We start from the raw sequence: 12,980 nt of genomic DNA, 5'->3' as shown, positions 1-12,980 counted from the left end.
TTGATCTTTCTCTACACCCTCGCTGTGACTGTAACACTACATTCTGCACTCTCTCCTTTCCTTCTTTATGAACGGTATGCTTTGTCTGGACAGCGCGCAAGAAACGATACTTTTCACTGTATCCCAATATATGTGACAATAATAAATCTAATCAAATATTAAGTTGATCTTTCTCTACACCCTAGCTGTGACTGTAACACTACATTCTGCACCCTCTCCTTTCCTTCTCTATGAGTGGTATGCTTTGTCTGTATAGCGCGCAAGAAACAATACTTTTCACTGTATCCCAGTACACGTGGCAATAATAAATCAAATCAAATATTGAGCTGATCTTTCTCTACACCCTCGCTGTGACTGTAACACCACATTCTGCACCCTCTCCTTTCCTTCTCTATGAACGGTATGGTTTTGTCTGGACAGCGCGCCAGTGACAATAGTAAATCAGATGAAATCCTCCTCCCTGTGTAATCTATGAACGGTATGCTTTGTCTGTGCAAGACACAATACTTTTCACTGTGCGCTAATCCACGGGGTGAGGAAACAGGTGAGAGAGAGAGAGACAGAGAGGTGAAAGTGGAAGAACCCGATAAGGGAATAAAGTTGTACCAAGGTGTCCGGCGCTAGCCGAATGTTTGGGGAGCGGTGCTGTCCGAGTTATGTACCCCCAGACGAACTACAAGTCGTTTTCCTCACAAACTGTGTTGAGTTTTTTTCTTGGACGGATAAAACAGATCTCTTTCCAAATTCCAAGGGCAAATGAAGAGCAGATGGGTTACGCCGACTTAACATTCAGCAAGAATTTCCATTCAGTAGAGCTTTGAGCTCCCCCCCTCCCCCTCTCTCCCTCTCTCCCTCCCTCCCTCCCTCCACCACCTTCAGGTTTACGTCTTGCCAGGAAGTTGATGTCAGGGCTTTGGACTGTTATATAACAGGAGAGAGAGAGGCAGCGAGACAGACAGAGACAGAGAGAGACGGAAGAAAGAACTCCAGGAGAGGGGAACGAGAGAGAGAGAGAGAGACGGAAGAAAGAACTCCAGAAAGAGGGGAACGAGAGAGAGAGAGAGAGACGGAAGAAAGAACTCCAGAAGAGGGGAACGAGAGAGAGAGAGAGAGAGAGACGGAAGAAAGAACTCCAGAAGAGGGGAACGAGAGAGAGAGAGAGATACAGAAGAAAGAAGGTTGGAAGAAGGAAGCGAGAGAGAAACACACACACACACAATTTTGCAGTGACCCAGCACAGTACTGGGATTGTGAAGGGAGAGGAAAGACAACAGAAAGAAATTCGGAAGAGGGGAACGAGAGAGAGAGAGAGAGGGAGAGAGAGCACACTCAGCTCTGTAGCAATCAGCTCTCCAGCAGAAAGGATTAAGTTTCCCTCTGCAACTCCACGAAAAGTAAGTTTCCTTTTGTCCCTATTGATTTATTATTGTCACATGTACTGGGATACAGTGAAAAGTATTGTTTCTTGCGCACTATACAGACAAACCATACCATTCATAGAGAAGGAAAGGAGAGGGTGCAGAATGTAGTGTTACAGTCACAGCGAGGGTGTAGAGAAAGATCAGCTTAATGCGAGGTAGGTCCATTCAAAAGTCTGACAGCAGCAGGAAAGAAGCTGTTCTTGAAATTTTGAGAATGGTGAACCTGTGGTAACAGAATTCTCGGAGAGAGGGAGAGAGAGAGAGAGAGGGAGAGGGAGAGAGGGAGGGAGGGAGAGGGAGAGAGGGGGAGAGGGAGAGAGGGAGAGAGGGAGAGAGGGGGAGAGGGAGAGAGGGAGAGAGGGAGAGGGGAGAGGGAGGGGAGAGAGGGAGAGAGGGAGAGGGGAGAGGGGAGAGAGAGGGAGAGAGAGGGGGAGAGAGGGAGAGAGAGGGGAGAGAGAGGAGAGGGAGAGAGGGGGAGAGGGAGAGAGGGAGAGAGGAGAGAGGGGAGAGAGGGGGAGAGGGAGAGAGGGGGAGAGAGAGGGGGAGAGGGAGAGAGGGAGAGAGGGGGAGAGGGAGAGAGGGGGAGAGGGGGAGAGGGAGAGAGGGAGAGAGGGGGAGGGGGAGGGAGCTTTGTATTTTCATCAACATTCCCAAACCGTTCTCTTGCGATTTGTTTTGCTGCAATTGTACAGGGGTGACCATCGGATCTTAAACTCGCACAGAAATGCATTCAGCCCACCCTTCCCGTGCTAGCCCTCTGAAGGACCCATCCCACTAGTCCCACCTTTAAGTTTGAAGTTTATTTGTAAGTGTCGCAAGTGAGCCGACACCGGCAGTTGCTGCAAAAATTCCCCCGGTTGCCACATCCCGGCTCACTGAGGGTGTCACGGTGACACAGCGGGTTAGCGCTGCTGCCTCACAGCGCCCAGGGACCCTGGGTTCGATTCCCGGCTCGGGGTCACTGTCTGTGTGGAGTTTGTACGTTCTCCCCGTGTCTGCGTGGGTTTCCTCCGGGTGCTCCGGTTCCCTCCCACAGTCTGAAAGACGTGCTGGTTGGGGTGCTAAATTCTCCCTCGGTGTAACCCGAACAGGAGTGTGGCGACTAGGGGGATTTTCACAGTAACTTCATCGCAGTGTTAATGTAAGCCTTACTTGTGACACTAATAAATAAACTTTAAACACTGAGGGAGAATTTAGCACCTAACCGTGGGAGGAAACTGGAGGAAACCCTCGCAGACATGGGGAGAATGTGCAGACTCCACGCAGACAGTGACCCGAGGCTGGGAATCGAACCCGGGTCCCTGGCGCTGTGAGGCAGCAGCGCGAACCCACCCTGCCACCTCCCCCACTCAAACAAACTCCTTCCAGCCCTCCTCCCTATCTCAGGAGACCACGCTACAGCACAAACCCTGCAGGAGGCCATTCAGCCCATCCTTTCTGTACTAGCTCTTTGAAAGATCTATCCAATTACTCCCCCCACTCTCTCCCCCCACAGCCCTGTAAATCTCTCCTTTTCCAGTATCTCCCCCCCCCCCCCCGATTTTGACAGTTCCTATTGAATCTGCTCCCACCGCCCTTCCAGATCACAGCAACTCGCAAAAAAAACCATTCTCCTCATCTCCCCCTCTGGTTCTTTCCCCGATTCTCTTCAATCTGTGTCCCCCCCCCCCCCCCTCCCTCCCTCCGGTTCCCCACCCTCCGGACACTGGGAAACACTTTCTCCTTATTCACTCTCTCCAAACCCTTCTGAACCCCTCGATTCAATCTCCCCCCTGAACCTTCTCCACTCCGAGGGGAACCATCCCAGCTTCTCGAGTTGGGATGGAGGGGGGGGGGAGGCCAGTGAGATGGGCGACAGGGAGGGGTAGATGGGGGAAGTGAGCTGGGGTGGGTGAGGGAGTGCTGGAGATGTGGATTGGAGTACAGGGATAGGGATGTTTTGCTGCAATTATACAGGGCGTTGGTGAGTCCACTCCTGGAGTATTGTGTGTAGTCTTGGTCTCCTTATCTGAGGAAGGATGTCCTTGTTATAGAGGGAGCGCAGCGAAGGTTTACCAGGCTGATTCCTGGGATGGCAGGTCTGTCATATGAGGAGAGACTGAGTGGGTTAGGATTATATTCACTGGAGTTTAGAAGAGTGAGAGGGGATCTGATAGAGACTTATAAAATTCTAACAGGGTTAGACAGGGTAGATTCAGAAAGAATGTTCCCCATGGTGGGGGGAGTTCAGAACTAGGGGGGGTGATAGTTTGAGGATAAGGGGTAAACCTTTTAGAACTGAGGTGAGGAGAAATTTCTTCACCCAGAGAGCGGTGGGATTCACTCCCACAGAAAGTAGTTGAGGCCAAAACGTTGTGTGATTTCAGGAAGGAATTAGATATCGGTCTTGGGGCTAAAGGGATCGAGGGGGACGTGGGGGGGATCAGGATATTGAATTGGATGATCAGCCATGATTAAAATGGGGGGGGGGGGCACGATGGCACAGTGGGTTAGCGCTGCTGCCTCACAGCGCCAGGGACCCGGGTTCGATTCCCGGCTCGGGGTCACTGTCTGTGTGGAGTCTGCACATTCTCCCCGTGTCTGCGTGGGTTTCCTCCGGGTGCTCCGGTTCCCTCCCACAGACCAACGATGTTGCGGGTTAGGGTGGATTGGCCGTGCTAAGTTGCCCCTCAGTGTCCAAAGACATGCAGGTTAGGGGGATTGGCCAGGGTAAACTGCCCCTTAGTGTCAGGGGGGGCGCTGGCTGGGGTTATGGGGATAGGGTCTGGGTGGGATTGTGGTCAGCGCAGGCTCGATGGGCCGAAGGGCCTCTTTCTGCACCGTCTGGATTCTATGATTCTGTGAAAGTGAATGGAGGGGCGGGCCGAATGGCCTCGTCCCGCTATGTTTTGCTGACCCCGGTTGACCTTGTCGCTCTGTCCCTCCGCAGGAGTCGTGCCCATGGCCTCCCTCGCCCTTTGTGCCTTGCTCGTGGCCCTCAGCGCCCTCCACCGGGGAGAGGTGGGCGCCGCCCCTCCGGCTCACGCCCTCCAGGACCGGCCAGGGAGGGCACAGGAAGATCCCGAGGTTCTCCCGGGCCTGTGGAAGAGAGACGCGGTGACCCGGGGCTACAACCAGATCGAATTCTTCGCCGGAGATTACGAGGAGGAGTACGAGGAGGCGACCAGCCAACCGGTGGTGCCGGGGCCCATGGTCCGCTGCAACTACGACCCCTGCGCCCACATGCAGGCCTCCTGCCTTGAGCTTCAGAGGGTCACCTCCTGCCTCTGTCCTGGCGTCTCCGGGCAGGAGGTGGTCCCCGAGCAGCCCCGGCTTTCTGAGGTCACCAGGGTGGGCAGAACCTCCGCCAACGTCAACTGGTGCGCCCCGTCCTCGGTGGTGGACTCCTACCGCCTGGTCTACTGGCTCCTGGGCACCGCCGGGGTCAACGCCAGCACCCAGCCCCTCTCCGACCGCTCCCGCCTCTTCACCCTGGAGGGCCTGAGATCCGGCACCGGTTACCGGGTCTGCATCATGGCCTCCAACCGGGCTGGGGACAGCCGGCTGGGGGAGAGGGACTGGGGGTCGGAGGGGGAGGTCCCGCCCGGTTACGGGCCCTGTGCCACTTTCACCACCACCTCCGCCAGTCCCCTCGCCCTCTACGTCACCCTGGCCGTCGTCCTCCCCCTCCTCCTCGGCCTGGCCCTCGCCCTCGCCCTCCACAGGTGCCTCACCCTCAGGCGGCGCCGGTTGGCCGATCTGGAACCTTCCATCGGGCTGCAGAACCCCTCCTACGAAGAGGACAAAGTCTTCAAGCTCCAATCCTGAGGTAACATGACCCCTCCCCTCAGCCTCACCCCAGGACAGGCCTGGGGCCTTGTTCCCCAAAGGACAGATTCAGCCTCCCTCTCCCGTGAACTCACTCATGGTACACAAGGCCAGCATTTATTGCCTGCCCCTAGTTACCCCTTGGAGGGGCAGTTGGGAGTCAATCCCATTGCTGTGTCTCTGGAGTCACATGTAGGCCAGACCGGGGTGAGGATGGCAGATTTCCTTCCCTAAAGGGAACCGGATGGGTTTTTCCCCACAATGGGTCATCAGTAGATTCTTAATCCCAGATATTTTTTATTGGATTCAAATTCCACCATCGGCCGTGGGTGGGATTCGAACCCACCCAACTCACACTGTCATCTCCAACCCGTCCCCCAACTCAAACTCAGCCAGGAAAACCAGAACAGGAAGCGAAGGCGTACAGACTGTCCCCTCGTGGCCAGCGGAGAAGCGTCTCCTTGTGAACTGTGAACCCAGCCGGAGTCATTAATTGTCCCGCCTTTCCATACTCCCGTCAGTGAGACAGAGCGTGTCAGAGAGAGCGCGTGTGTGAGAGAGCGTGTGAGAGTGAGAGAGTGTGTGAGTGTGTGAGAGAGTGTGTGAGAGAGAGAGAGAGTGTGTGAGAGAGTGTGTGAGAGTGAGAGAGAGAGTGTGAGAGTGTGAGAGTGTGTGAGAGGGAGAGAGTGTGTGAGAGAGTGTGTGAGAGTGAGAGAGTGAGTGTGTGTGAGAGTGTGTGTGTGAGAGAGAGTGTGTGAGAGTGAGAGAGTGAGTGTGTGTGAGAGAGAGAGAGTGTGTGAGAGTGAGAGAGTGTGTGTGAGAGTGTGTGTGAGAGAGTGAGAGTGTGAGAGTGAGCATGTGGTTTATTGTGCAATTTCCTCAGGGATTTTTTTTTGTAAGGCTGCTTTATAAATATAATAATGGGTCTGTGATTATCAAACTGGAAGACATTATTCCTGCACGTACTGAATGTTAATAAAGTTTAATTTGATCTGAATCTCTCTCTCCGTTAATTATTTCACAGCTAAAACACAGACACTTAGTCTGAACAAAATAAAACCGTCTTTAATGCTGATTTTCATCTGCTGTGCAGTCCACACAGTGCGGCGCTCCCTCAGCACCGACCCTCCCACAGTGCGGCGCTCCCTCGGCACCGACCCTCCCACAGTGCGGCGCTCCCTCAGCACCGACCCTCCCACAGTGCGGCGCTCCCTCAGCACCGACCCTCCCACAGTGCGGCGCTCCCTCGGCACCGACCCTCCCACAGTGCGGCGCTCCCTCGGCACCGACCCTCCCACAGTGCGGCGCTCCCTCGGCACCGACCCTCCCACAGTGCGGCGCTCCCTCGGCACCGACCCTCCCACAGTGCGGCGCTCCCTCGGCACCGACCCTCCCACAGTGCGGCGCTCCCTCGGCACCGACCCTCCCACAGTGCGGCACTCCCTCGGCACCGACCCTCCCACAGTGCGGCGCTCCCTCAGCACCGACCCTCCCACAGTGCGACGCTCCCTCAGCACCGACCCTCCCACAGTGCGGCGCTCCCTCGGCACTGACCCTCCCACAGTGCGGCGCTCCCTCGGCACTGACCCTCCCACAGTGCGGCGCTCCCTCGGCACTGACAGAGGGAGTGAGTCTGGATTGAGACGGGGGGGGGTTTGACTCAGAGTCTCTGCTGATCTGACTACGGGAACAGTCACAGGTCTCCCACATCCTGTTGCTCTGACTCTCTCCAATCAAACGCTATCAGTTACCAAGTGGGAATTTTGGGAATTCATCCTCCCCCATTGGAAACATAGTAAATAGGAGCAGGAGAAGGCCATTCAGCCCATCAGGCCTGTCCCACATTCAATAAGACCATTGCTGATCAGTTCCAGTCTGTGCCACCTCCACACACACCTTGGCTCCTCGATCAGAGTCATACTTATCCACCTCCACTCTCAGTACTTCCAAAGATCCAGCCCCCCACCAACCTCTGGGACAAAGAATTCCAGAGGGTCGGTGCCGAGGGAGCGCCGCACTGCGGGAGGGTCGGTGCCGAGGGAGCGCCGCACTGCGGGAGGGTCGGTGCCGAGGGAGCGCCGCACTGCGGGAGGGTCGGTGCCGAGGGAGCGCCGCACTGCGGGAGGGTCGGTGCCGAGGGAGCGCCGCACTGCGGGAGGGTCGGTGCCGAGGGAGCGCCGCACTGCGGGAGGGTCGGTGCCGAGGGAGCGCCGCACTGCGGGAGGGTCGGTGCCGAGGGAGCGCCGCACTGCGGGAGGGTCGGTGCCGAGGGAGCGCCGCACTGCGGGAGGGTCGGTGCCGAGGGAGCGCCGCACTGCGGGAGGGTCGGTGCCGAGGGAGCGCCGCACTGCGGGAGGGTCGGTGCCGAGGGAGCGCCGCACTGCGGGAGGGTCGGTGCCGAGGGAGCGCCGCACTGCGGGAGGGTCGGTGCCGAGGGAGCGCCGCACTGCGGGAGGGTCGGTGCCGAGGGAGCGCCGCACTGCGGGAGGGTCGGTGCCGAGGGAGCGCCGCACTGCGGGAGGGTCGGTGCCGAGGGAGCGCCGCACTGCGGGAGGGTCGGTGCCGAGGGAGCGCCGCACTGCGGGAGGGTCGGTGCCGAGGGAGCGCCGCACTGCGGGAGGGTCGGTGCCGAGGGAGCGCCGCACTGCGGGAGGGTCGGTGCCGAGGGAGCGCCGCACTGCGGGAGGGTCGGTGCCGAGGGAGCGCCGCACTGCGGGAGGGTCGGTGCCGAGGGAGCGCCGCACTGCGGGAGGGTCGGTGCCGAGGGAGCGCCGCACTGCGGGAGGGTCGGTGCCGAGGGAGCGCCGCACTGCGGGAGGGTCGGTGCCGAGGGAGCGCCGCACTGCGGGAGGGTCGGTGCCGAGGGAGCGCCGCACTGCGGGAGGGTCGGTGCCGAGGGAGCGCCGCACTGCGGGAGGGTCGGTGCCGAGGGAGCGCCGCACTGCGGGAGGGTCAGTGCCGAGGGAGCGCCGCACTGTGGGAGAGTGAGTGAGTGTGGGAAAGGTCTATCAATTTAAGAGATTGAGTAAGGAGACTTTTCAGTCCTCTCTCTCTCTCTGTCTCTGTGTCTCTCTCTCTCTCTCCCTCTCTCGCTCTCTCTGTCCCTCTTCCTCTCTGTCTCTCTCCCTCTCTGTCTCTCTCTCTCTCTCTCTCTGTCTCTCTCTCTCTCTCTCCCTCTCTCGCTCTCTCTGTCCCTCTTCCTCTCTGTCTCTCTCTCTCTCTGTCTCTCTCCCTCTCTGTCTCTCTCCCTCTCTCTCTCTCTCTCTCTCTGTCTCTCTCTCTGTCTCTGTGTCTCTCTCTCTCTCTGTCTCTCTCTCTGTCTCCCGTCACAACTCTGACAACACCAGGTTAAAGTCGAACCGATTTATTTGATAGTAAACTCACTAGCTTTCGAGGTTTCCCCCTTTGTCAGGTGAATGGAGAGTTGTGGTCTCAGACAGAGTGTATAAAGCACAGACAGTTTCCAGATGAAACCTGAGCCTTTCCAGCTATCTGCTGATTAAATGTTCCAGGGTCCAGTCCGTCCTCCTCCTGCCTCCTGTCACCATCCTGTGGCAGCCTGCGGAACTGCAGCTCAGACACCCGGACTCACCCCCTGCCCATTCAAACCCCTCCAGACCCATCTCCCCGAATCTCAGGGACCGTCCCCATCACTCCCTCCCCCCACTGCCTCCTCCAGCGCTGGAACACCTTGTGACGTTGACCCCGGACACGGCCGTCCCCCTCTGCGTGACGCACCTCGGGAAGAAACATCACGGCCCGTGTGGAGAGGTCCCAGACCCCATGGTGACAGATCCACGAGAGATCCGGAAATGGGAATCCATTCCTTCATTGTCTGGAAGGCAGTCAGCTGTCCTTTCTGGTTGTATCACAGCTCGGTCTGGGCTCCTGCTCTGCCCAAGACCACAAGGAACTACAAAAGGTCGTGAATGCAGCCCAATCCATCACACAAACCAGCCTCCCATCCATTGACTCTGTCTATACTTCCCGCTGCCTCGGGGAAAAGCAGCCGGTATAATTAAGGACCTCACGCACCCCGGACATTCTCTCTTCCACCTTCTTCCATCGGGAAAAAGATACAAAAGTCTGAGGTCCCGTACCGACCGACTCAAGAACACACACGTACAGACACACACACACACACACAGATATACACACACATACACACAGATATACACACACACACACACACACACACACACACACAGATATACACACACACACACACAGATATACATGTGCACACACATGTACGCATGGGGTATAGAATGTAAGAGCTGGAGTCTAATGTTGCAGTTGTACAGAACCTTGGTTCGGCCGCATTTAGAGTACTGCGTCCAGTTCTGGTCGCCTTACTACCGGAAGGACATGGAGACTCTGGAGAGAGTGCAGAGGAGGTTTACCAGGATGTTGCCTGGTATGGAAGGACTGGGGTATGAGGAAAGATTGAAGAAATTGGGGCTCTTTTCCCTTGAAAGACAGCGACTGAGGGGGGATCTAATAGAGGTATATAAGATTATGAAGGGTATAGATAGAGTAAACAGAGGTAAGCTATTTCCTACGATAGAGACACACAGGACAAGGGGCCATGGGCTTAAGGTGAGGGGGGAGAGGTATAACACAGACATTAGAGGGAGGTTTTTCACACAGAGGGTAGTGGGGGTATGGAATGCTCTGCCAAGTGAGGTGGTGGAGGCAAACACGCTAGAGTCATTTAAGAGTAACTTAGACAGGCACATGACTGGGTTGGAGATGGGTGGATATCGGAGATTGTTTTAAATAAGGGTCATTAGCATTGGGGAGTCCCTGGCAAGGTAAATGGATATGGTACAACAATAATGTTTTTTTTCCTCTTTTCATTCACAGGTTTTAAGTCGGTCTGCCTTGTGTCCAACGAGGGGCATACACGCGATGGGTCGTACTTGGGCTGCTCTTGGTTGTTCGAGATTGGCCTCGTGCTTCATGTCGTTAGTGTGTGCCTAAACCGGACCAGACGCTGGGCAACACGACAGCTCAGTGACTATCACTGTTTGCTGTGCAGACACATGGATTTGGGTCGGTGTCTGTGGGAGTTTGCGCATTCTCCCTGTGCTTGCGTGGGTTTTCTCCGGGTGCTCCGGTTTCCTCCCACACCCCAAAGATGTGCTGTTAGGCTGATTGGCAGTAATAAATTGTCCCTAAATTAGTTTCCCTCAATGTGGATGGCCATAAAACATTAGACAAGGGTCATGGGTGGAGAGGGGGACTGGTGGTGTTGGGATGATGGCGCAGGCTCGTTGGGCCGAAGGGCCTGTTTCCGGGCTGTTTTTGTTCTTTGTTCTTTGTAAATACACACACATACACACACAGATATACATACACACACACACGTACACACACAGATATACATGTGCTCACACAGATATACATATACACACACATATACACGCACACACACACGCACGCGTACATACGCACACATACACAGACAAACACACGGTGAGTGTATATATTAGTTTTATTAATATGACATCCTGTGTAAAGATTTTGTGTTGTTTCAATATGTTAAACAATAATTAGCCTTAAAGGAAGAAGGTTAAAACACCAGCCCTGAGTGGTTCATGGCGGCTTTGTGGTTCTGTGGTTCAGTTAATGATGTGGTTTGCCTCCAGGCAGAGAGTTTTCCTATCCTTTCCTGACAGTGACAATACGGCCTACACAACAGGCATTGGGCCTACTCAGCAAGGTTTGGGCTTCTTCAGCAGGCATTGGGCCTACTCAGCAAGGTTTGGACCCACTCAACAGGCATTGGGCCTACTCAACAAGGTTTGGACCCACTCAACAGGCATTGGGCCTACTCAACAAGGTTTGGACCCACTCAACAGGCATTGGGCCTACTCAACAAGGTTTGGGCTTCCTCAGCAGGCATTGGGCCTACTCAGTAGACATTGGGCCGACTCAACCGGATTTGGGCCTAGTTGGATCAAGAAGCCTGATTGTTTTGAATTTTGAACATAGCTGTGGAGTGTGGGGCTAATCCACTAATCTGGATAACCTTCTCACTACTTCACCCCCCCCCCTCCTGCCCCTACCCCTCCACCCCCAACCCACCCAATCCCTGTGGACTTTACAGCAGGGAAGAGTGGTGAGTTCTGGATGGTTATATGAAAGCACCAAATTTATCTGGATTGAATTTGGAGGTGGGCAGATGTGATGATGGAAGTTAGACAGAGTCATGGAATCTACGGTTTCCGTATCCCCACACTTGGAGTTACTGCGCATATCCTGGTCTCCATATCCCATACTTGGACTCAGTCCCACAGGGGGTGGGGGAGAATGTGGGACTCGCTCCCACGGGGGGAGCTCGAGGTGAATGATATTGATATGTTTAAGGGGGGAAGGTGGGTAAACACATGAGGGAGGGAGAAATAGAGGGAGATGGTGATGGGGGGGAGATGGAGAGGGTGGCAGGAGGCTGGTGTGGGATAGAAACACAGGCCGATGGGCCAAATGGCCTGAGGTTCTACATGATGATGACACAACCCTTCCCGTTCCACTGGGCCCGATGAGGGGAGATCCTGGAGCGTCCTGGGCCTCAGACATTGGTCTCGTACTCTGTGGTGAGCTGATTGTCCTGTTGGAGTGAAGGCTTCGGCCTGTGTTTGGAGGCTGGCGGGGGGTTGCTGGGACCGTTTCCGCGGACTCCTGAGCAGCAGAGTTTCGAGGCACACCTGGGCCCGCAGGCCAGCTCGCACAATGCCGACCCCCGCCCCCCGAATTCGGGCTGCACCGTGCTGGACAGGATGCCCTCTTGGCGCAGAAGGCCGGCGATGCGCTGGGCCAGCTCCGGGTAGCACTCGGCTTGGCGGCAGTTGACGTGGGCGCTGGCCACCACTCGCAGGCCCGTCAGCTGCCAGACGTGAAGCTCGTGCACCCCCTCCACCCCTTCCAGCCCCAGCAGGCGTGTCCGCAGCCGGCCCGGGTCCAGGCGCCGGGGTACGGCCTGCAAGAGGACCAGGCCTGAGGCCTTCAGCCGGGGCACCGCCACCCGCAAGGCCAGGCCCGCCACGGCCAAGCTGAGGGCCGGATCCAGGTATAGCAACCAGCAGCCCAGGCCCAGGCCTGCGGCTGAGCCCGTCGCCCCCTGGGAACCGCGGCCCTCGCACTGCTCCGCGAAGCAAGGAGGAGGAGGCCCGAGGCAGGAGCGGCCTACAGGACAGGCTGGCCAGAGGAAGTAAAACATCAGGGCTTCCGCCAACACTAGGCCCGAGCTCAGGCTGCCTCCCACCAGGTGCTGATAGACTCCCTGTAGGGTCGCCTCCGACTCCTCACACGACACCCCCTTGTCCTCCACATCCTCATCCCACTCGATCCTCGCGTCTTGAGGCCTGGCTCCCCTCAGTAGCTCTGTAAATCCAAAAGAAAGCCATACCTTAGAGGAAGGGGGCGATAGAATTTTTCCTCCCCTCTCTCTCTTTCAGGCTACCCACAATGGTTAGATGTGGGGGTTTTGTCACGTAATCTACCCCCACCCCCCCCCCCCCACTCCAGCCCACGCATCCGTCCCCGGGAGGTTCGGTCAGTGAGAAAACTAACAGCCCCCCCTTCCCCAGCTGCCTCACCTTTGGCTATCAGGCTAACTGCCCCCCCCCGGGCTCTGTTCCCCCTCCCCCCCCCCCCGACTCCCCCGCCGGGGTCCAGATCCCCCCCCCCCCCCCCCCCCCGCTGCCCATTCACAATTATCGGGATGGGGGGAGGGAGGGAGGGAATCTC

General features: G+C 56.7%; 2 protein-coding genes across 2 annotated transcripts in view; one reads left to right on the top strand and one right to left on the bottom strand.

The window, feature by feature from the left end:
• The first annotated feature begins 959 nt into the window (after positions 1–959).
• Positions 960–5,793, top strand: LOC145340622 (LRRN4 C-terminal-like protein). The gene is made up of 2 exons (XM_080185092.1): positions 960–1,394; positions 4,351–5,793. The coding sequence occupies exon 2, from the start codon at positions 4,362–4,364 to the stop codon at positions 5,226–5,228; it is 867 nt and encodes a 288-aa protein (XP_080041218.1). The 5' UTR covers positions 960–1,394; positions 4,351–4,361; the 3' UTR covers positions 5,229–5,793.
• Positions 5,794–11,349: 5,556 nt separating this feature from the next.
• LOC145340623 (proton-coupled zinc antiporter SLC30A1-like) overlaps positions 11,350–12,980 on the bottom strand; it is a gene marked incomplete at its 5' end in the record, with an annotated part of 3,375 nt that continues 1,744 nt past the window's right edge. Inside the window, one exon of the mRNA XM_080185093.1 lies at positions 11,350–12,614. Coding sequence (XP_080041219.1) covers positions 11,803–12,614 — 812 coding nt within the window. The remainder of the gene's footprint in view (positions 12,615–12,980) is intronic.

The sequence above is a fragment of the Carcharhinus amblyrhynchos genome, unplaced genomic scaffold (genome assembly GCF_965287045.1).
Source record: "Carcharhinus amblyrhynchos unplaced genomic scaffold, sCarAmb.v2.hapA chromosome_1210, whole genome shotgun sequence".
Classification (NCBI taxonomy): domain Eukaryota; kingdom Metazoa; phylum Chordata; class Chondrichthyes; order Carcharhiniformes; family Carcharhinidae; genus Carcharhinus; species Carcharhinus amblyrhynchos.
The sequence above is the reverse complement of the archived record's forward strand: the minus strand, read 5'-3'. Positions and strand labels throughout refer to the sequence as shown.